Source organism: Hemiscyllium ocellatum, chromosome 17, assembly GCF_020745735.1.
Source record: "Hemiscyllium ocellatum isolate sHemOce1 chromosome 17, sHemOce1.pat.X.cur, whole genome shotgun sequence".
Classification (NCBI taxonomy): domain Eukaryota; kingdom Metazoa; phylum Chordata; class Chondrichthyes; order Orectolobiformes; family Hemiscylliidae; genus Hemiscyllium; species Hemiscyllium ocellatum.
Genome location: NC_083417.1, coordinates 40,708,496 through 40,733,781, shown reverse-complemented (window position 1 = coordinate 40,733,781; position 25,286 = coordinate 40,708,496). Strand labels below are relative to the sequence as shown.

General features: G+C 41.2%; 1 protein-coding gene across 4 annotated transcripts in view; it reads right to left on the bottom strand.

Annotated features, from left to right (window-relative positions):
- The window catches only part of phkb (phosphorylase kinase, beta), a 262,162-nt gene that overhangs the window by 198,783 nt on the left and 38,093 nt on the right, over positions 1-25,286 (bottom strand). For all 4 annotated transcript variants that reach the window (XM_060838109.1, XM_060838108.1, XM_060838110.1 and 1 more), the window contains one exon: positions 23,506-23,644. In XM_060838109.1, coding sequence (XP_060694092.1) covers positions 23,506-23,644 — 139 coding nt within the window. The remainder of the gene's footprint in view (positions 1-23,505; positions 23,645-25,286) is intronic.

Below are 25,286 nucleotides of genomic sequence, written 5' to 3'. Positions count from 1 at the left end.
CGATTCCTGACCCTTTCCATACGCTCTACTCATTACTTGTTCTGGGAACTTTAACATCTGCTGTGGCCTCACCCTCTTTCATTTTTTTCCATGATTTTCCAGGCAACTGAGCCCAACCCCCACTGTTTATTTTAAATCCATAGCCCCAGTTATGCAATTCACCAGAATTCAGGTCCCAGTATGATTCAGGTGAAGCCCGCCCCATCGGAACAATTCTTCCTTCCCCAGTACACATGTCCCATGAATTTGTACGTGTTCCTCCCACATCAATCTCTGAGCCACACATTTACCTCTTTAATCTTGTTGACCTTATGCCAGTTTGCTTGTGGCTCAGATAGTAATCCAGAGATCATTACCTTTTCAGTTCTACTTTTGAATTTAGTCCCTAGCTACTCACATTCCCACAAGAGAATCTATTTTTTCTTTCCACCTATATCATTGGTACCTACATGTAGAGGCAGAGCTTGTGATATTTATCCAGGATTTTGAGGTGCCTATTTTGTCTCATATGCATCTGAGCCACATAGACGGTCAGGAGTTTAGATCTGTAGACCATGAGCTTGGTAATGAATGAGGTCTTGAAATACCTTCTTTGATAGGTGTTTGCAAGCTGTGCTGGCACAGTGAAGTCAGAGGTGAACCTTGTATGGAGGTAAAGAACAAATATTTAGTCTACGGCTCATGCTCTCGTACGCCTTGGTGAAGATGGCTTGGAGCTCAGCTTCTAACTGAGTACAGACTGAAGCCTTGTCTACATACTGTGATTCGATGGCACAGGATGTGGCTACCTCGGAAACAGACCGGCAGCAGTGGCAAAAGGTTGAATAGGCTCCTGTTTGTTCTGTAGATTAGATCCACACAGTGGAAAGCTTGCTGAGAGTAAGATGGATCATTGCAAGGAATATCAAGAGGAGTACTGGTGCACAGCCTTGTTTGACCCTAACACAAACAGGAATTGGATCTGTCTTGGTTCAGTTGCTTTGGATCACAGTTTCTATGTTATCATGTGGCAGATGAAGAATGAAGACAATCTGCAAGAGTAGCCAAAACAGTGGAGGATATTCCATAATCCCTCGTAGTTGTTTTGCTCAAGGCCTTTGTGAGGTCAAAATAGTCTGTTGCTTTTCAGATTAGATTAGATTACTTACAGTGTGGAAACAGGCCCTTCGGCCCAACAAGTCCACACCGACCCGCCGAAGCGCAACCCACCCATACCCCTACCTAACACTACGGGCAATTTAGCATAGCCAATTCACCTGACCCGCACATCTTTGTGATGTGGGAGGAAACCGGAGCACCCGGAGGAAACCCACGCAGACACGGGGAGAACGTGCAAACTCCACACAGTCAGTCGCCTGAGTCGGGAACTGAACCCGGGTCTCAGGCGCTGTGAGGCAGCAGTGCTAACCACTGTGCCACCGTGCCGCCCATTTTCTCTGGTCCAGTTTTGTTTCTGGTCAATGGCAAACACCAGGACGTTGAAAGTGGAGCATACAGATAATGGTAATGCGAATGAATATGATATGAGGTTCTCTCCTTTATGAGGTGTTCATTGCTTGTCATTTGTTGCATGAATGTTACTTGCCACTTGTAACTTAAATATTGTCTTAATGCAAACGTAAAGATTGCCTAGGTCTTGTTGCATTTGGATATGGACTGCTTCAGTATCTGAGGATTGCGAATGATGCTCAATATTGTACAACAATCAGCAACATTCCAACTTCTAATTTTATGATGAAGGAAATTCATTGATGAAACAGCTGAAGATCATTGAGTCTCAGCCACTAGCCTGAGTAACTCCTGCAGAAATGTCCAGGAGTTGAAATGAATGACTTCAAATGACCACAATGACCTCTTCTGTAGCAGTAATGACTCATACCACTGGCAAACTTTCCCACTTCTACCCACTGACTCCAGTTTTGGTAGGTCTCCTTGGTACCACACTCAGTCAACTGTAGCTTTGGTATCTCATCTCACCTGTGAAATTCAGCTCATTTTCCCTTGTTTAAGCTCAGGAGCTGAATTGCTCTGAAGAAACCCAAACTGAGCATCAGTCTTCAAGTTATTGCAAAGCGAATGCTGTTTAATAACACTATCCATCATTTTACTAATGATCAAGAATGAACTGATAGGGCAGTAAGTGGCAAGTTTGGACGAGTCATTTTTTTATGTAGGGGACATACCTGGATAATTTACCACAAGGTCTGATAGATATTTATAATGTAAATGCAGCAGAACAGCTTCTTTAAGGTATGGCAAGGTCTGGAACACATGTCTTATTGCTGAGTATTGTCAGGACCCATTATAGAATTCCTTGGCTGCTTCCTGATATCAGGTGCAGTGAATTGAACTGGCTGAAGATTGGTATCTGTGACACCAAGATGTCTAGAGGATCGATCAAGTTGAATCATGAATCAACCTCTTGGCGCTTCCATAAGAAGAGCGTTTTTACACTGATGACCTAGGCTCCCCCTTCATTGTGTGTAAATCCTCCTGTTCCACTGTGTTGTTTAATTGTCCACTACCCTTCACAGCCTGATGTGGTAAGACTGCAGAACTTAGATCTGATCCATTGGAATCACTTACTGTATCACTTGCTACTTTTGGTGTTTTGCATGGCAATAGTCCTTCTATGTAGCGTCACCGGGCTACCACATGTTTAGGTATGCCTGGGGCTACTCCTGGATGCCTTCCTGCACTCTTCATTAAACCAGGGTTGATGCTAATGATAGAGAGGGGATAAAGTAGGGTCATGAGTTTACTGATTGTGTTAGAGTACTGAACTGCTGCTACTGACCTGACAGATTCCAAGTCTTGAGTATTTAGTATATCTATCCCATTCAGCATGTGACAGTACCACAGAACAAAATTGAGGGCCCTCTCATGTGAAGCAGGACATATCTCCACAAAGGCTGCAGGGTGGTCAATTTTACTATTACTGTCATGGGCAGATGCAACTGCAGCAGAAAGGTCAGTGAAGATGAAGTCAAGCATGGTTTTCCCTACTATTTGTTCTCAACATCTACCTCAGAATCATTCCAGCTGCTATGTATTTTTGGATGTGATTAGCTCAGTCAGTAGTGTTCCTGTTAATCTATGCTCAAGAGTGAAAAATGAAGAAATATTCATGTCTTGCAAATGCCACTTGTCACCAATCAGGTCAATCCTGGATGGTGTTCAGGTGGTGCTGCACAGAGACATGGACTGCTTTAATGTCTGAAGAGTTGTGAATGGTTTTGAACTTTTGCACCATCATCAATGAACATTGTCACTTCTAATATTTTCACTGGAATATTACTAAAGGAACAACTGAAGATGGTTGAGCTTTGGACATTGTCTCTCATTGTGGGGTTCTCATGGTGCAGCAGTAGTGTCTGTACTTCTAGTCCAGAAGGTCTGGATTCAAATCGCACCTGCTCCAGAGGTATGAAATAGCATTTCTGAATAAGTTGATTTGGAGGTAACCTATTCTCTCTGAATGATGCCCTGTACCTGTAGATGGGATGGTTGACCTCCAGCGATGACAACTATCTTGGTTATGACTGCAACCATTGGAATGTTTCTTTCCCTTCACCTATCCCCATCCCGCCGCCCCCCCCACCCCCCCCCACCCCCCACCCCAACACCTCCTGGATTCCTACTGACTCCATTTTTGCTCGTGCTCATTGATGTCATACTTGATCAACTGCAGACTTTCTGCAAGGGCAGTCCTCCCATTTCACCTCTAAAGTTCAGCTCTATTGCCTGTTGAGACCATCGCCATTTCTCCTTTATTTTTCTCAATATTGATTTGGAATTACGAGCTGAAGGTGAAAATCGTACTTTGACAGCAGTTTGTTGAAAACAAAAAGAGAACAGAAACAATTTTATGTTTGTATATTAGGTCTGGCCTAAAAGATAATTGCAGGATACTTAGTGTTCCAAGATCACTACACCATGATGTATTATTTTCAAGGATTGGTAGCTGTTTGTTGGGTGTTGTATTGGTTAATCAAGAGGTGGCTGGTCTTGGCCAGCCAATCACAGACTATATTGGAAATGAAACCAGAGACTGAACTGGTATTGACTGGGATTTTATTGGGCAGAATGCAGTGTGCTTGGAAGCTGCTGGACATGGGAGCTGTGTTTGAGTTTTACTCTCTCTGATTTCATATTCAATTAAAGAATCATTGAATGTTCTGAGAAAATAATCCCAGTTTATAAGAAATAAGTGAATATTCCTCAGAAACTGCTGGAAGCAATTTGCATTGACTGGTGACTTCAGAATTCAAGCAAGAAACAACCCTGTGTGGCCATATTACAAAGCATCATTCAATGATTACATGAAGACCTGGTACTCCTCATGGCAATGGTTACTGAGCTTGAAAATTACAATTATTTTCTTTTAATTTATCCCTTACCTTTGTGCCCGTCAGTCAATGTGTGAGAGTAGGTGTTCTGATCAAAGAAAATTAGGTTTAAACCATAGACTTTTTTTTAATTCATTTAGGAACATGGACATCACTGATTAAGCCAGTGTTTATTGCCCATCCCTAATTTGCCCACAGGGCAGTTGAGAGTGAACCACACTGCTGTGGGTCTGAAAAACATGAGTGAACCAGGTAGGTTTTTCAAATAATCAGCAATGGTTTCACGGTCACCATTAAACTCTTAATCCCAGATTTTTATTGAATTCAAATTCCCCCATTTGTCATGGCGAAATTTGAAACCGGCCCACCAGAACATTACCCAGGTCTCTGGATTAATAGTCTAATGATAGTCACTGGGCCATCCATTAAGTAAATTATCTTGTTATTTAGCTTTGCTCCGCTAAAGCTACAGTAAAAAAAAATCATAATTTCTGCTTAAGTTAAAAATTTAGAGTCTGATATGTATTATTCTTAAAGTCTGGTTAGGGACAATTGGGCAATTTTGAAGGCTATTGAATGTTTTAATTTCAATGTTGATATATCCGGTGTGAGAGAGTCTGATTCGGTCTGGCTTGCTATGGGTGTCATAACCTTGTCCATGTTTGAACCAATGCTGTAATGAGTTCAGGAGCTGAAGGGCTCAGACTGAACAAAACTGACATGTAAAGCATGATAAACAAACACGACACAGGACAGCATGAAGGAGGTGGATGAAAATATTAAAATTTTAGAAATCAACAAAGAAATAAAAGCAGAGTTCATTACAATCTAGGACACATATTTTGGTTGAGCCATTTTGGAGTTGGATTGCTAATTCTTAAATGTCTAAATATTCAACACATTCTTCTGTGGAATTACAAATATTTCAAGGTTTACTCAGTCTGGCTTCACATCTTATGTTTCTGTAATCAAATTTCTGATAATTATGCATTATCTAGTCATTATTAATTACTGATACTAGAATAGATTATGCTAACTACTCAGCAAGTTTAACTGAAGGAAGTCCATAAGACTATAAGACATAGGGTGGAAGTAAGGCCATTCGGCCCATCGAGTCCACTCTGCCATTCAATCATGGCTGATGGGCATTTCAACTCCAGTTACCCGCATTCTCCCCGTAGCCCTTAATTCCTCGTTGACATCAAGAATCTATCAATCTCTGCCTTGAAGATATTTAGCGTCCCGACCTCCACTGCACTCTGCGGCAATGAATTCCGCAGGCCCACCACTCTCTGGCTGAAGAAATGTCTCCGCATTTCTGTTCTGAATTGACCCCCTCTAATTCTAAGGCTGTGTCCACGGGTCCTAGTCTCCTCGCCTAATGGAAACAATTTCCTAACATCCACCCTTTCCAAGCCATGTATTATCTTGTAAGTTTCTATTAAGTCTCCCCTTAAATCTTCTAAATGCCAATGAATACAATCCCAGGATCCTCAGCCGTTCCTCGTATGTTAGACCAACCATTCCATGGATCATCCGTGTGAATCTCCGCTGGACAAACAAGTCGAGATTTGTTTTCCAAAACAAGTCAATCAATTGAAAGTAGAACATAACCATTATGACAAATCTTGCATCAGGAGAGTGAAATACATTGTTAGGTACTAACAGTTGTGGAAGATTGTGGGTGAAGCAAAATTTTGTAAAAGTTACTCCAGCTGACTAGAGTGTTGACTACTTTTTACCAAGCTGTTCACATTCTTATTCTTATATTATGCTTCATAAAAAATTGCACTGACCCTACTAATATCAAAACTAAGAACTGCTGTTTCTGAAACGTAAAAACAAATTCTGGCTCAATATTTACTGCGGATTGGGCATGCATATCTAGTCTTTTTGTGAGCAAGTAAAGTGTCCATGATTAATGTGAAATTTTGATTATTTATCATAATGAAGAAACTCTTCTACTCTGACAAATAATCGACAGCCCCCTGCAGTTACACTGACAGTTAATTTTTAGTTTTTGATTACCCCATTCCATTTACCCAATCAAGTTGTCAGCATGTTCATTCTGTCAAATAAAGTTCTTTTATGCAGCACTAAATTCTAAACATTTAATTTCTTTTGGATTGAAATCATCACCATTAAAATGAATTCAACAATTAAGAAGAGGTGACTTCACATCAAAGCTCCACCGAAACTGTCATGCTCGTAACTATGTTTGTTGCCAGCAAGAGTTAGTGCAATAGCAGATGCTCAATCTCAAATTATCATTCAGTTATTGACTTATTGGAGCAGAAGTATGCTCTACCATAATGTCAAATGTAGTAAAATCACTGACAAAAATAAAGCCTAACACAACAACACTTTCATTCACAGCCATTTCATAGCTGATAATTATTTTGAAAGTATTTTAAATACCAAGGCATTTATATAGCATACAAAAGGAAGCCTGAATTTTCATAAAGACATGGACTTGAACTTACTTTATTAATTTTAACTGGCTTCAGATTTGAGACTCACTTGGCATTGAAATATGTACTGAACATAATTGCCTATATCGTAAATTTATTAAATTCAATCTTTGGACGTGGGTGTCATTGGTTGGACCAGCATTTATTATCCATCACGAATTGCAAAGCCAACAGTTAAGAGTCAACAATATTGCTGTGGACTGCTGTGGAGTCCCACGCAGGTCAGATTAGGTAAGGATGGCAGATTGCCTTCTCAAAAGAACAGTAGCCAATCAGATGGATTTTTAATGATAATAATCAACAGTGGTTACAGGATCACTATTACGCTAGCTAATATAATTACATACTTTAACTGATATGGTGATATTTGAACCAATGCTCCCAGGAAATTAAACTAGGGTTCTGGATTACAAGTCAGTGACAACCACTGCACGTCACAGGCCCGTGAACTGTATTACTATAATGAAGGTAATATGGGACAAATCAGATCCCAGAGTGAAACCATAAAATATTATTTTGTTTCTTTTTGCTTTTCATGGAGGTCAGCTACTGAACAAAATCACAAAAGGTTACTGATATACTTAATTTTTAAACAAAAGAACATAAAATGTTTATCGCACAAAACAAAACATGAACTATACTTAGCTATGTAAGAACGCTGGGAACAATGTCATTACCATTATCAGAAGGAAAGATTAATCTATTTTAACCCAGCAATAACCTTACAGGTATACAAGCCTAAGTGAAGAGTTAATCCTATTTCCGTACTAAAATTTTTGCTTCATGACTGTAATTAGTTTAATTTTAGCAAATTGTTGTTGTCCATTCACTCGATAGTTCACAGAGACTTTTACTGAAAAACAATCTCAGCTCACTATTGCAACTTAACATGGGTTCCTTAAGCTCATGACTTCAACAGTCTTGGTGGGTGCCTTTCCTCTTTGATTCATCCATGATTTTCTGCTTCTTGAAAATTTTTCTCAATGACTTCTAAGCAAATCAGGACTTGTCCAAAACCCTGACTGCTCGAAGGCCCATACGAAAAGCACCTCTTTGAACTAACATGATTCTGGTTCCCTCTCATAAACCCTATTGTGTAAATACCGTGGTAATTATCTCCGCAGGTGGCTTGCTGTTTGTTACATGAAAAAAGACATGGAGCTTCATCAAAATATATACAAATTTTTTTGGATGATAGCTGAATGGAAATCTGAACATTGTGGAATTTTGACTGAAGCCAGCCTGATTGAAATGCATCATTGCTAACTCAGGGCAAGATTAACTTTGACATTGTTGTCACTCACAACCTTAAATGGTAGAATGGCCTCTCACATGAATAATGACAATTGGGGAAGTAATGGGGGATTACTTGAACCCGTACATTCATAACCAATATGAATCTATCTTCAGCCATAGGGGGAAATAGGGGGAAAAAAAACGTATCCAGTCATAAATGGTTGGATGCAGAACGCTTATTTAACAGAATAGTTGGGCTGACATTGACTTAATCCACCCAGAAACAGCAACAAGGAACAAAGAAACTGACAATTACATATCACGATTAAAAACCACTCAACAACAGATTATACTCTAACAGGGTTCATTTGGAAGCACTAGCTTTCGGAACGCTGCTCCTTCATCAGGTGCTTGTGGAGTATCGTAAGACACAGAATTTATAGCAAAAGTTTACAGTGTGGTGTAACTGAAATTATATATTGAAAAAGACCTGATTGTTTGTTTGTTAAATCTCTCATCTTTTAGATTGACCATATTGGTTTCAGTTCTTTCATATGTAAATCCCAGAACGTTTTTAAAGTTACATTCTCAAGTGAAATAATGACTATAACCTGGTATTGTGTGATTTTTAAACTTTGTACACCTCAGTCCAACACTGACACCTCCAAATCATATCACAATTATTCCTCTTAATGATTTAACATTTCAGTTAAAAACTCATTACTACATTTACTTCAACTAGGTTAAAAACAAGGACTGCAGATGCTGGAAACCAGAGTCTAGATTAGAGTGGTGCTGGAAAAGCACGGCAGGTCAGGCAGCAAGCGAGGAGCAGGAAAATCAACGTTTTGGGCAAAACTCCTTCATCAGGAAGGGCTCCTGATGAAGGGCTTTTGCCCGAAACATAGATTTTCCTGCTCCTAGGATGCTGCCTGGCCTGCGGTGCTTTTCCAGCACCACTCTAATCTAGACCCTACATTTACTTCAAGCCCAGTAAGATAATAGATTGCAAGACATAGAATAGCAGTAGCATTCATATTAGACAGCTTCTCTGAAGATCATAAAGGTAATAAATTGAGAATTCCAAACAAAACCAAGAATTGGCAAAATTATTAAAACGAAAGTAAATTACTCAGAACAATTAATAACAGAACAGAAATGTTGAAATCATTGCATACTCTGACAATCTGTTTCATTGAAGAAAAAGCAGTTGAATTTATGACGGAATGTTTGGACGATAATTAAACAAATATTCATGAACAGCTGCATTTCCTTTACGCAGACTATTCCTTGAAAGCAGTTTAAGATATACAAAAGCTCTACCTCAGTAGCAATCAGAGTAATTGCAGATAGATAATGATGAATAACTTAATTAAGCTCATGAGGTGCAACATGAGATGCAAGTCTTACACATTCAGAAGGTAAACCTGTCAGATTTGCTGAGGTCAGCAAGTGAACAAATTGTTTATTGTGGAAAAAAAAACAGGGATTTAACTAGTTCATAGAAACATTTTGAGATTATAAGGATGACATTAGGACAGTCATATAATGAACTCCCAAGATAGCAGCATCAGGATCTCTGCACATCTAGTACAAGCTAACCTGACCCCATGGTGTAAAGCTGGCTCACTTGTGTATTCAGAAAATCACTGCTTATAGCCAAGCAAGTAATCACTTTGCTGCACCAGTCTACATGTTTAGATACTTATCTGTCAGCATTTCAACAAACTGGGTAAGGAGGAGCAAATGTGGTCTTTCCCCAAGGACTTTCTGCAGTCATTAAAGACCTAGAATGCGTACAGCAAAGGTTTACCAGAGTTATACCATTTTTAGCCAATTTCAAGAAGTGATGTCAGGATGAAAATTAGGAGTAGCAGCTCTGGCTGCTGCTACACTACCCAACCCCCCAAAACTAATATCCCACCTTCCATCTTTTTTTTTTCTTTTTTTTATTTTTTAAATTAACTCCCACACTACCACCGAGTGCGGTAGTGCTTATTTTTTCCCCAGCACCCATGGTGTGTGTGTGTGTGTGTGTGTGTGCAGGTGTGAGACACAAAGTGCACAAATCTTTATTTAATTTCCACCACCAGAAAAATAGGAAAACACCCGAGTGGCCTGTGACAAGCAGTGCCCTTCACATCAAAGGGCAATGCTATGTGATCACCCACCTTCCATCTTAACTGAGATCAGCTAATTTAGCACAGATTGGGAATCAAATACAACCAATGACATGTGCAAATTGCAAATCAGTCATTCACCAAATAAACTCACTGAGCCATCACCGGCCATTTGGGTGTTTCTTTTCTTCCTGGTGGTGGAAATTGAATAAAGATTTGTACACCTGTTGTCTTTCACTGTGTCTCACACCTGCACACACAACATGGGTGCTAGGGAAAATATAAGCACTCCTGCAGTTAGAAAAAAAAGAAAAAAAAACTCACTGAGCCATAGAATGGTCTGGCAGACTTATTGTCTCACTCTCAAATAGACTACACATTGGAGTCAAATCACAGGCAATGGTTTGAACTCACTAACTGACAACGACAAATCTGAACACTCTTAGACAACAAAGAACAGTACAGGAACAGGCCCTTCAACCCTCCACGACTGTGCCAGCGTGTGATGCCTAAACTAAAAATCTTTTGCCTCTTAACAGTCTGTATCTTTTTATTCCCTGCTTATTCATGTATCTGTCAACATGCTTCTTAAACATTGCTACTGTATTCGCCTCCACCACCTCCTCTGGCAGCATATTCTTTGCACTTACCACCCTCTGTATAAAATGTTTGCTTTTCATTAAACTTCATTAAACATTCCACTTTTCACATTAAATCTATGTTCCCTTATAATTGACATTTCTACCATGAGAAGACAACTCCAACTATCCATGCCTCACGTAATTTGTAAACAGCTATCAGGTCGTTCCTCATCTTTCGACATTCAAGTGTAAACAAGCCAAATCTGTCCAATCGCTTCTCATAGATAATACTCTTCAAACCAGGCAACATCCTGGAAACTGTTTCTGTACCCTCTCAAAAGCCTCCACATCCTTCTGGTAGTGAGGTGACCAGAAATGTACACAATATTCCAAATTTGCCCTAATTCTATACAGCTTCAATATGATTTGCCAATCTTTAAACTCTAAGCCCCGACCGATGAAAGCAAGCATGCCATACGTCTTCTTGACCACTTTATTCATTTGTTTTGACTCCTTCAGGGAACTGTAGACCTGTACACCTAGATCCCTCTGCATGTTAATTCTTCTAAGGGTTGTGCCATTTACTGTATACCTCCCTCCTTCATTGAATTTGTTCGGATTAAACTCCATCTGCCATTTGTCCACCCAAGTCGCCAGCCTATCTATATTCTGTTACACTCTCTGACAATCCTCCTCACTATCCACAACTCCCATAATCTTTGTGTTGTTGACATATTTACTAATCAGGCCAGCTACATTCTTCTCCAAATCATTTATATTTATTACAAACAGCAGGGATCTCAGCACTCTAGCCTTTGACCAATATGTCTGGAAAATACTCACTGTGTTGATTTCACAATATATAGCAAGGTGGAAACAAAAGTGTGCAAAACTTCAAGAAATAGTACAAAGTGCTCATAAGGAATTACAATTTCTTAAACTTTAATTTTCTTCCTTCCTTTGTTTCATCTTTCCAAATGATAATTTAATGGAGTATTAGCTCCTAGGAATCTACCACGATGTTTTTGCATTATTTTTCGACATAAACAAAGACATTGAAGATGGCTTTCCACCACTAATATTATTCACATTTTACTCAAGGAGTGCACAAAATTTCTCAGCCTTTGCACTTCTTTTCAGAGTTCAAATGAGCTACAATCAAGTTGTGGAAGTTGAATCACCTAAATCTCTAAAATGATAACGGAATGGGATTAAGCTGCATCTGTTCAGTGTGATGCAGGCAGCACGGGAAAATTACGCTGTCCAATGCTTAAGACAATTGTTGCATACAGCTAAACCCTGCCCACAGTATCCGTTGATTACGCACAGCAGGAAACTTAATATTTTGAATAGTTAACACAACTGAAGGAATCCTGCACCTCAAAGTAGAGTAGCATTGTGGCTGCAAGAAATGGCAGGTGCCAGTTGGAAACAGAATCTGTGCTGTAATACTTTGAGGAATAGCCGAACATGCAACAGATCATGCAAAGTTTTCAGATTGTATTGGTGGTAATGGTAGAAGAATTGTAATAGATGAACTGGACCAAGGAACGGAAGGCATTGTTGCTAAGTTTGCAGATGACACTAATATGTGGAGAGACAGGTAGAGTTGGGAGGCTGCAGAAGGATTTGGACAAGCCAGGAGAGTGAGCAAAGGAGTAGCAGGATACATACAATGTTGGAAAGTATGCGGTTATGGACTTTGGTAGGAAAATTAGAGGTAGACTATTTTCTAAATGGGGAAAGGCTTTGGAAATCGAAAGCAAAAAGGGACTCCAGAGTCCTAATTCTGGAATCTCTTCAGATTATCATGTAGGTGCAGTTGACAGTTAGGAGGGCAAATGCAACATTAGTGTTCATCTCATAATGGCTAGACAAGAGCAAAGATGCGCTGCTGAGGCTGTATAAGGCTCTGGTCAGACCACATTTGGAATATTGTGAATAATTTGGGTTCCATATCTAAGGAAGTATACGCTGGCCTTGGATGGGGTCCAGGGGAGGTTTACAACAATTTTCCTGGGAATAAAGGGCTTGTCACATGAGGAGCAGTTGAGGATCACATATCTGTTCTCAGTGGAGTGTAGAAGGATGAGTGTAGATCTCATTGAAACTTACAGAACACTGAGAATCCTGGATAGAATGGACATAGCGATGATGTTTCCACTAGTAGGAAGAAGATGAGGACCCAAGGGCACAGCCTCAGAGTGAAAGAACAACCCTTATAACTGAGAATAGATGAATTTCTTTAGCCAGGGGGTGGAACTCATTGCCACAGAAGGCTGTCAAGGTCAAGTAATTGGGCGAATTTAAGACTGAGATAGAAAGGTTCTTGATTAGTAAGCCAATCAGAGGATATGGGGAGAAGGCAGGAGAATGGAATTGAGAAACATATCAACCATGATCGAATGGCAGAGTTGACTTAGTTGGACAAATGGCCTAATTTTACTCCTGTATCTTAATGCTCTCAGAGACAATATCTTCTATCTGTTGTGGAAAAGGACACCATCCAGAAATTGTAAATTATTAACCTTGATGTTAACGTTAGAAGTATTACATATTGCTCCAAGAATCTGAATACTGTGCAGAAAGATTTTAGTTATCTCAATTTGCCATAGTGAGTGAGCTCTTTCTCCAACTGCATGTCCTACTACAAACTCAAACCACTGCTCAATGCATCAATCCAGTACCAATAATCTCGATAGGGAACTCAGTCCCAAAATCCAAATGCTTTGCCTCAGCCTCAACAAAATTCGCTATTGCAAGTCACACTCTGACAATGCACATTTCCTTCAGTGGCACAGTGGTTAGCACTGCTGCCTCACAGCGCCTGAGACCCGGGTTCAACTCCCGACTCAGGCGACAGACTGTTTGGAGTTTGCACGTTCTCCGTGTCTGCGTGGGTTTCCTCTGGGTGCTCCGGTTTCCTCCCACAGTCCAAAGATGTGCGGGTCAGATGAATTGGCCATGCTCAATTGCCCGTAGTGTTAGGTAAGGGGTAAATGTAGGGGTAGGGGTATGGGTGGGTTGCGCTTTGGCGGGTCGGTGTGGACTTGTTGGGCCGAAGGGCCTGTTTCCACACTGTAAGTAATCTAATGTAATCTAATATTAGTAACTACTCAATTATGATGAGCAGTTCAACCAAACAAATTTATAAGACACTAACTGGCCACCTTCTTCTCTTACAGGAGACTGTGTACAGCAAACAGAAAAGTAACTGAAGGTTGATGAGCAAATCTGTATGTGTTAACATTTGTTGGGATGACTAGAGACTTGGGAAGTGCAGATAGGGTTGCTAGTATCACTGATCCTGTCAAGGGTGCGCAGATAGGGGCCGATTAGCTTATCTTTCCCCCTGTCCAGGAGGAAAGCATGATCCCTCACACTGGAAGGGTTTTACAGCATACAGCTTTGCTACTATCAATCTTGATATTCACTCAACTGAGTATTACATGGTTTTTCAGAATGGTTCAAAGTGGAATATTGCTCGAGAACATTTATAACATGCCACAAGGAACAACATAAAAAAGTGTAACTACTATTGTAGGGTAGCCGTGCATGTGTTTGGAGTCTGAACAAGAGACAGGAGCCACATTAGAAGTGGATAAACCATGTCCACTTGCCAGCCATTGACTTAAGTGAAACATTGTGGTACTTTTAAAAAATGGATAATATGCATTCAACTGCATGATTCTGGTTTGCCAGTGGCCAAGACAAAAGTTTGAAAACAAATAGGTCTGAATTATTTTGTGAGAAGGCCTCATGTACACAGTATGCCCTAAAGCAGTAACATCCCCCAGAATGATAGGCCAGGAAATTGTGGCTCTTTTAATCATCTGTGGTGACATGCAAATGCTTCTAGACCACTTTGAATTGGTGGAACCGTGAAAGAATTATGAGATAGCAGTCATTAACACTTCTCACAAGATCCAGTCATCTTAATCTCACGAATCTTTACATCATTTGGAAGTTTGCCCTTGCACTGAGATTTCAGCAACTACATTTCACATTCAAGCATAATTTAATTTACTGAAGGACAATTTAATGCAAACTGAGACATTGTGAAAATTGGGCAAGGGTTCAAAAGAGAGAGGGGGTGCTAAAAGTGGATAAAGTAGCTCCAAAGGGAAATGCAAATTGAAGCAAAGGGTGACAAAAGGAGAGTGAGAGAGTCTGAAAAAGGGAGGGCAGAGTTTTAGAGTTTTAAATGAGTGAACACTCAGCTAACTGGGATCCAAGAAAACTTGAAGTCATTTAGGTAATAAATTCCTTACAAATGAATATGGAGTATCTAGTTTAAAGCTACAGAAGTTCACCAGCTGCATTATGGGGCAAAAACGAAATGCACATGTTAATTGTGGGGGTCAAAAACCTCCATTGGCTGAATGGCTTGCTTGCAATGCAGAGTAATGCCAATAGCATGAGCTCATTTCCCGCACCGACTGAGGCTACCATCAAGGATGCTCGTTTGCAAATTCTCCCCTCGCCTGTGGTGACACTCAGGGTAAACCACCACCAGACATCTTTTGCGAATAAGACAGCAGATGGATTGTCCTCTGGGCTATGATGACTTTACCTTCACATTAAAAGTCATAGAGTCATAGAGATGTACAGCATGAAAACAGACCCTTCGGTCCGTTCTGTCCATGCCAACCATATCTCCCAACCCAATCTAGTCCCACCTGCCAGCACCTGGCCCATATCCCTCCAAACCCTTCCTATTCGTCTACCCATCCAAATGCCGCATCTCCTCCACTTCCCGCTCCTCCGCCCTTGAGCCCCGCTCCTCCAACCGCCACCAAGACAGAACCCCACTGGTTCTCACCTACCACCCCACCAACCTGCGCATACAACGTATTATCCGCCGCCATTTCCGCCACCTCCAAACGGACCCCACCACCAAGGATATATTTCCCTCCCCTCCCCTATCAGCGTTCCGCAAGGACCACTCCCTTCGTGACTCCCTTGTCAGATCCACACCCCCCACCAACCCAACCTCCACCCCCGGCACCTTCCCCTGCAACCGCAGGAAATGTAAAACTTGCGCCCACACCTCCACACTCACTTCCCTCCAAGGCCCCAAGGGATCCTTCCATATCCGCCACAAGTTCACCTGTACCTCCACACACATCATCTATTGCATCCGCTGCACCCGATGTGGCCTCCTCTATATTGGTGAGACAGGCCGCTTACTTGCGGAACGCTTCAGAGAACACCTCTGGGCCGCCCGAACCAACCAACCCAATCACCCCGTGGCTCAACACTTTAACTCCCCCTCCCACTCCACCGAGGACATGCAGGTCCTTGGACTCCTCCACCGGCAGAACACAACTACACGACGGCTGGAGGAGGAGCGCCTCATCTTCCGCCTGGGAACCCTCCAACCACAAGGTATGAATTCAGATTTCTCCAGCTTCCTCATTTCCCCTCCCCCCACCTTGTCTCAGTCGGTTCCCTCAACTCAGCACCGCCCTCCTAACCTGCAATCCTCTTCCTGACCTCTCCGCCCCCACCCCACTCCGGCCTATCACCCTCACCTTGACCTCCTTCCACCTATCCCACCTCCATCGCCCCTCCCCCTAGTCCCTCCTCCCTACCTTTTATCTCAGCCTGCTTGGCTCTCTCTCTCTTATTCCTGATGAAGGGCTTATGCTCGAAACGTTGAATTCTCTATTCCTGAGATGCTGCCTAACCTGCTGTGCTTTGACCAGCAACACATTTGCAGCCTCTTAAATGTTGCAATTATACCAGCCTCCACCACATCCTCTGGCAGCTCATTCCATACATGTACCACCCTCTGCGTGAAAAAGTTGAAGAATGTAACTTACTTTTATATCATAAAATTTAAAATTTTGCATTATCAAACCTTAAAGTGTCTGAATTATTTGAGGTGCAAGGATACTGTTAGAGACAAACGTATAACTATTGAGCTGTAAACTCTTTGGTCTGCTGAGATTGTCTTTACAATGCTGGCTTTTTATGTATAGTTATGGGTGTCAGATTTGTTGCTAATTTATGCTGACTATTTTGTGCCAATTTAAATACTCTGTTGTCTAAGAAATCAATGTTTCACGTGTGTTGTGGTTTTAAGTTTGATAAAGTGGTATTGAACTTTGAGAATACTGATGATTTATTGTAATTCTGCTTCTGTGCAAGTAAAGAAACCGAATGTCAATGCATAAGGTAAATTACTATGTGATTGCATCCACACAATAAAGGAATTAGTGGGAATGAAACAGGAGACCTAAAAGCATTGCTTCCAAAAAATCAAAAAGTGCTAAAACATGTTGTTTCCAGATATGGGTAGTAGGAGATGACTTCCTCTGGGAATTGAAGATTTGGAAAATAAAGACATAGGACCCCTGAGTGGGGGAACAGCAAAGTCAGGAGAGAGGAAGTCCGTGTTGGTGAAGACGGAAGACAAAGCATGGAAGAGATGGATTGCAGAAACAGCTTTGATTCAGAGAGAAGCAAGTGCAGGAAAAGCTTAGCTCTCGCTCGTCCCAAAAGACTTTCAGTTCATCTTCTGGCACTCCCAGGCCAAGGTGGTAGTTAAAACAGGGACACTGCTTTCTTGCTGTCAGTACCCCACCACTCCAAAGGCACTTTGCTCCAGTTATGCACTTATAGCAGCACCTGTACAATTCAGGGTATGAATAACGAGTTTTTTTTCTTTCAGAGATACAGGAGAGATTATACAAATTAGGCCTGTTTTCTTTAGAATTTAGATTAAGGGATGATTTAATCAAAGCCTTCGAATATTAACAGGACGAGACAGCATAGCTAAACTATTTACATTGGCTGGTGATTCTAGAACTTGGTGGCATAGTCATATAATTAAGGCCAGGCCATTCAGGAGAGATGCAACATTTCTACTGTAAATATATATATTAAAAAAACCTACCTGGAAACTAAATTGTCGGGTCTGGGGGGCGTGTCCTCGGCGCTCGGAGGTCACGTGGTCCTCTAGTGCGCTAAAAAGGATGATCACGTGATGCTCCGGGACGCGGGCGTGGTCACGTGGTCTCCCTGTTTCGTGCTCCGGGAGGTCACGTGATCGGCCGTTTCACGCCCCGGAAGTGGGCGAGACTGCCGTTTTGCGCTCGAAAGGAGGCCGCATGGTGGTCCTTTGTCTCCGAAAAAGGGAAGGTCACGTGAGATCGGACAGCCGGAAATGCGAGGAGGCGGGGAATGGAATCAGGGCAACAGCCAATGAGTGATGGTATGATATTTTGTATCGTATAAAAGACTGGATCAGGGACAGAGAGTGGTCTTTTTTCTTTGTGAACTGACTGACTTAGTAGTTTGTCAGGGACAGAAAGGTTTAGACCCAGAGCTCTGTATACTTTATCCACTTATTGTTAGAATAAAACTAAAAGTGCAAGATTAAATGTTTTTTCTTATTGCTTTATTTTAAAGAGCACGCAGGACTTGGCTCACACATAAAAGATAATAAGTTTGTAGATTGAGCCTAAAGTCCATCACTACACAAAAAGGACAGTAGATGTTTAGAAGTCTCTTCTACAAGTAATAGTGGTTGTCGGATCAGTTATTAATGCTAAACCTGAGATGTATTAATTTTTGTAAAGCAAAGGTATCAATGGGTATGGGCTAAAGTCAGGTTTATGAAATTAGGCCACATATTAGCCATGATCTCAATGAATGGTGGAACAGGCTTGACAGGCTGAATGGCCTACTCCTGTCCCTATGCTCTTCAGCCGTGGAATTCTTTTCCCCCAAAGGCTACTGATGAATAGTCCTTGAATATTTTTAATAAACAAGGTGGTAAAGGGTATGGCAGGAGGCAGTAAAGTGGATTTGAGGCCAACAGGTTTGAAGGAGAGTTTGACCTACTCCTGCTACTAGGCCATACTTTGTATGCTGTAGTGATATAGCTTACTTTAAGCTGCTCGTTTTTTTGCCTCTATTTTCAACTATTCTTGAAATGCATTTTGTATCTTGTACAAGAAATACTTGTTCAAAGTCTTCACCATTTCCTTCTTTTCCATTACAAATTCCCTAGCTTCACCCTCCAAGATGCCAAAGCTCACAGTGGCTAATCCTTTCTATTTATATAGATCATTTTCAATTTTAACACTTCTTGTTCTTTCTACATTTCAATCTCTCCCTCTTTATTATAGTGCTTTTTTTAGTAAGCCGTGGATTATTATGTCTTCTTTATTTCAATAAATAACTGGGTTTCAGCTTTCTTTGAAGAAAAGTTATTAGTCTCAACAGAGATCCTAACAGTAGGAAGTAGAGCTTTTGTTTAAGTATGCTCTGAAACAAATACAAGTACAAAAAAGTTATGTAATGTATATTAATTGATAATTACAATGACCAATCTTGTAGGCTTGCTCAGCTGATTAAGTTCCGAACCATTTATAGATCTAAACTTTTTCACACCTAATTATAAGGCACAAAACAGGAATGACGGTTCAGTGACATTTTTACAACACTAGAATCCCTTGTTGCCTAGGAACGTGCTCAGGATACCAAAACAGACCATCTAAAATATCCTGAGGCCAAACACCTGATCACACCAGTCTAATATTGGTGGGATCTTTGTGGGACAGTGGTACAAGAGGTCATATGGCCAAATTTGCTTCAGAGAGGTATCAGTCTTAGAAGTCACCTTGAAATGAATTTTATATTTTAGAATTAAGTTAAACCGTTTTTGCTGTAAAATATTCAAAGGTGAAGTTGACCAAATTAATCAGAATGTGTACTGGAGAACCAATTAAACAATGCTCAAGTCTCAACAAAACTAATATTCAACAATAAACACAGAATGTTGCAGAAACTCAGCAAATCTGGCAGCATCTGTGGGGAAAGAAACAGAGTTAATGTTTCCGATCTGGTAAGACTTCAGAAAGTTCTGAAGAATCCCAATTGCTTCTGGGATTTTCCAATCAGTGCTGAAGCAGAAATGGGCAGTGTCAGCCTCTGTATAAATCACAGGGCATACCTACTGAGTTTAAGAGAATCAGTGGAAGGAGAATATACACTCCTTTTTATGACAATAGTGTAATAATAGTCTGCGCAACCTAAATGTAACACAAATGTGATTTGTGTATTCTCATTACTTCAGATCTCTGGTTGGTTTATTTAGCTAAACCAATTTACACAGTACAGAGCAATTTCAGACATAGCTTGTGTCTTGTATGCTATAGTACAGAGAACTTGTGGTTCCTGGATTCAAGGCTCAACTGCACTGTGATGCCTTAAAGGGACATCACTTCAACCATGATAAGAAAACATTCCCCTTTTTCAAAAGCCCTTTACTATCATAAGTAAAAACATGTGACATTGGACAATAGTAAACATCCCAGTTGCACACTCTAAAGTTATTGCATTATCTAAAAGTGCAAGTGATATTCTTTGATTCCATTTTCTTGAGGATATATTCAACTAAGCTAATATGTATAGCACATAGCCATTTACATTCACAGCCCGTGCATTGAGTACTGCAACGCAGAGAGATTCCATTACCATGGCACTTGGTTTATTTGCAACTTGCTACCATAGTCAAGTAATTATTTAAAGGTTTCATGACTTTTAATAAATGAACACGGGTTAGTGAATAGTTGACTTAATGGTTCAAAGATAGATAAGGTGAGTAAGTGGACATAATGGGTGCAGGGTGAGATGGATCAGTTGGTTGGGGTGGGGGGGGTGGGGAATATGAATTGAGGGGCCAAGGTGAATTGGGAAGGGAGATAGAAATTGTGATGGGGGCGAGACGAATCAGAGGGGTGAGGTGGCTCAGAGATGTGGGGGTGAGGTGAGTTTGGTCTTGGTAAGAGCCAGTCATGTCCGGCTGGTGAAAAAAACTGGGTAGTTGGGGGCGGGGGTGGTGTGGAGGAGAAATAGTAGTCAGGTGGGCGGGTAGCCACTAACATTGGCAGGGAATAGTTGGATCTGCTTGGTGGGGAATGAGGGTTGTCAGCAAGTGAAAATTGAGAGGGGTTAGTTGGATGGTCAGGGAGGTGGTTGGGGCCGTTGTTATTGGGGGTGGCTGATCCTGATCAGAGATTCTCAGTCAAGTTACACTGAAGGTTATGTAATAAATGACCAACTATTTTGAGGTTAAATGTAAAGCTAAGTTTACTCTGTGATTGGATGTCTGTACCATTTAACTTTTGGTTTGAAGCTTCCAACAGTTGTTTTTTCTCAATATGTTGTGATAATCTACACTATAATGTTAGAATACAGCAGGAAACTGAATTTTCATCATTTATATTTCATTTCTTTTTCTTTGTTTCAATATTACACAGCAGTATTAATTAGCAGAACTTAAAAGATATGAGTCACAGGGGCCCAACAGTAAGACATAGGCAGGCTAATGGCTGGGCAATGAGGCAGAAGATGCAATTTAATATGAGTCAGGGAAAAAGGGAGTATATGAATAATGAAAAGACATTATTGGATATTTACTGGTGAACAGAGCTACTTGGGGTTCAAAAACAATGTGGAATCTTATGTGCTAAATAAAAGTATTCAGGACAATGGTACAGAATAAAGGATGAATTTGTACTAAACATTGATTAGATTATTTAAATCACTGTGTATTAACAGCTTTGTTATGAAAAATACTTAGAAGTCATTCAAATAATACAGCATAAATTCACCAGAATAATGTCAAGGGTTGAGCTCAGGCATAATGGGATTTTTTTCTTCATTGAAATAGAAAAGGCTAAGATAAGATTTTGATAAACAATATTAAAATAAGAGTTTGCTGTGTATAAAGAAATACGTTCTTCTAGTTATGAAGTGTCAAAAACAATTAGTTATTAATTTAAAATATCAGAGTGCAAGGAAAGACTTTTGAAGAAATTTATTTAATTGAAGCACAGAATACTTGTCATGCTTAAGGCACAGAGTCAATTTTTAAGTAAAGTTAAGATGGAGGATGTACAGAACGACCAGAAAAGAACATAAGCACTTAAGTTGGAAAAGTAGACAACAACATGCCTTCATTCAAAATCATTATGGACAGTCCTCAGGCTCAACTCCATTTCGGTATTTGCATATATTCAGAATCTTTTGTGGTTCAATGGGATCACTTCTTATTCTTCTAAATTCCAGAGTGTGGGCCAAACTTCCTCAGCTTCTCATTTTAGGAAACCCTCCCATCCCAGAGACAAACCTAGTGGACCATCACCATATCAACATCAATTCAAATACATCCTTCGTTAAATATAAAGATCAAAACTACACAAAGTACTCCAGGTGTGGTCTCAATATCTAGTAGGAAGATTCCTTATTAGTGTACTTCATACTAGTTGCACAAAAGACCAACACAAACTTTTCCTTCCAAGTTGTTGCCTGTGTACCAACTTAGTGTTTCTTGAACAAGGAGGGGAAAGTGGAATTAGGTTGAGTGGAAAGAGTTGGCATACAAATGTTGGGTCAAATTATCTCCAACACTGCAAAGAGTTCTAGTTCTTTTGATACAATCACAAGAGAAGCACAAAATTCTTCACTGCAAAGTTTAGACCAGTGCTGTGCTGCTATAAATGGAGAAAGTGAGGACTGCAGATGCTGGAGATCAGAGCTGAAAAATGTGTTGCTGGAAAAGCGTAGCAGGTCGGGCAGCATTCAAGGAGCAGGAGAATCGACATTTCAGGCATAAGCCCTTCTTCAGGAATGAGGAAGGTGTGCCAAACCAGCTAAGATAAAAGGTAGGGAGGAGGGACTTGGGGGAGGGGCATTGGGAATGCGATAGGTGGAAGGAGGTTAAGGTGAGGGTGATAGGCTGGACAGGGAGTGGGGCGGAGAGGTCAGGAAGAAGATTGCAGGTCAAGAAAGCGGTCCTGAGTCCAAGGGTTGGGACTGAGATAAGGTGGGAGGAGGGAAAATGAGGAAGCTGGAGAAATCTGCATTCATCCCTTGTGGTTGGAGGGTTCCCAGACGGAAGATGAAGCGCTCTTCCTCCAGGCGTTGTGTTGCCATGGTCTGGCAATGGAGGAGGCCAAGGACCTGCATGTCCTTGGCAGAGTGGGAGGGGAAGTTAAAGTGTTCCGCCACGGGGTGGTTGGGTAGGTTGACCCGGGTGTCCCAGAGGTGTTCTCTGAAACGTTCCGCAAGTAGGTGGCCTGTCTCCCCAATGTAGAGGAGGCCACATCGGGCACAGCGGATGCAGTAAATGATGTGTGTGGAGGTACATGTGAATTTGTGACGGATATGGAAGGATCCCTTGGGGCCTTGGAGGGAAGGGAGAGGAGAGGTGTGGGCGCAAGTTTTGCATTTCTTGCGGTTGCAGGGGAAGGTGCCGGGAGTGGAGGTTGGGTTGGTGGGGGGTGTGGACCTGACGAGGGAGTCGCGGAGGAAGTGGTCTTCCCGGAATGCTGATAGGGGAAGGGAGGGAAATATGCCCTTGGTGGTGGGGTCTGTTTGGAGGTGGTGGAAATGTTGAAGGATGATACGATGTATCTGGAGGTTGGTGGGGTGGTAGGTGAGGACCAGTGGGGTTCTGTCCTGGTGGTGATTGGAGGGGCGGGCTTCAAGGGCGGAGGAGAGGGAAATGGACTCTATCCAAAACAACATCCATCCAATGCAGAAAAATTAGTTTGTATTCGACATTGTTTGCTTTAGTATTATAAATGAATTGTCACATCAATGCAAACCTTTACACTTCACATTGCAATTTATTGACCACCAAGCTCTGCAGACACAAATCTTCTAAAAACATTTGAATTCAAAAGTCTCTTGGTAGTGTACTATAGATATCCACAAGGAATGCACTTACCTATAAGCCAGTGCTACAGCCCATGCACTGGCAGCACAATAAAGGCAATCTCGAACTTTGGCATAATTACAATCACCAACTGTTTTGCTGGGGAAAAGACCCGTTGCAGGACTCTGGTAGTTGAGAACAGTTGATTTTACTGAAAAGAAACAAAAATATATGAGATAATTCAACAGACATACATTGATGTTATGTAGATACCTAATGATGCATAGTAGAATTATACTGCAGTAATATTGATAAATCTGCTAGGAGCATTAGCAGTTGAGGGACTATAAGCTAACAGGTATTAGATGAAATTTGAGAATAAAGGTGGTGAACTGGGTATTTAATGTGGTCCCCTAGTTTATTTTAACAATTACATTTTGAATCGATAACATTTGCAACACTTATGAAGTTAATCCGGAGAGAGAACTGGCAAATAAATAACTGTTTTCTTCAGTTTAGATGATACTCGGGAGTGAACGTCATCCTTTGCAGCAATATAAAGCAGCAAGACCAATTTACACGCTGCTGATCATTTCTATCATTTTGTTTCAGAGTTCCAGCATGTGGAATCTTATTTGTCTTTCTCTGGACTGATCCATGCAATGTGGATGTTGCTGTCAAGGACAGCATTTATAGCTCATTTCAAGTTGCCCCGGAGGTGGTGGTTAGTTGCATTCTTGAATCACTACAGTACTTCGGGTATAGGAACACTTACAATGCTGTTAGGGAGTTCCAAGACTTTAATCTAATGACAATGAAAGAATAGCAATATAGTTTCAAATCATGACAATGTTTGACTAGGATGAGAACTTGCAGTTGATGGACAGGCATTTGGGATACACAAGATCAGTTACTCACCATCGAATTAACAGCATCTGACCTGTTCTTGCAGCTACCCCATTTACATTGTTGGTCCAGTTCAAGTTCTAGTCATTTAAAACCCCAAGGATGTTGCTAGTGAGAGACTTAGCAACAATAATTTCATCGAATGTCAAAGGACAAATTCTCTCTTCCTGGAGATGGTGGTTACCTGGCACTTAGTGATGTGAATATTACTTGCAATTTGTCAGTTGTTTCAACTCGGCATGTTTTCCCAATTTATGATTCCAGACTGGTTACTTTAAATCACTATGCTCCCAAGTGAGAACCCTGTATGTTGTCGAGATCTTGCTGCACACAAACATGGATTGCTTCAATATCAGAGTTACAATCATCATTAAACATCCCCATTTCTGCCTTCATGATGGAGAGGTCAGCAATAAAGCGGTTGCAATTAGTTGGACCTAAGATACTACCTTGAGGAACTCCTGCATTGATGCCCTGCAGCTATGATGACTGACCTTCAACAATCACAACCATCTTCCTTTGTTCTAGGTATGACATCAATCAATGGAAAGTTTTATCCATCCCTTCAACTGACCCCAGTTTTGCTCGAGCTCCTTGCTGCCATCGGGACACCACCCACGCCCTCCACCTCCTCCAGGATTTTCGCTTCCACGGTCCCCAACGCCTTATTTTCACTATGGACATCCAGTCCCTGTACACCTCCATCCCCCATCACGAAGGACTCAAAGCCCTCCGCTTCTTCCTTTCCCGCCGCACCAACCAGTACCCTTCCACTGACACCCTCCTTCGACTGACTGAACTTGTCCTCACCCTGAATAACTTCTCTTTTCAATCCTCCCACTTCCTCCAAACTAAAGGAGTTGCCATGGGCACCCGCATGGGCCCCAGCTATGCCTGCCTCTTCGTAGGATATGTGGAACAGTCCATCTTCCGCAACTACACTGGCA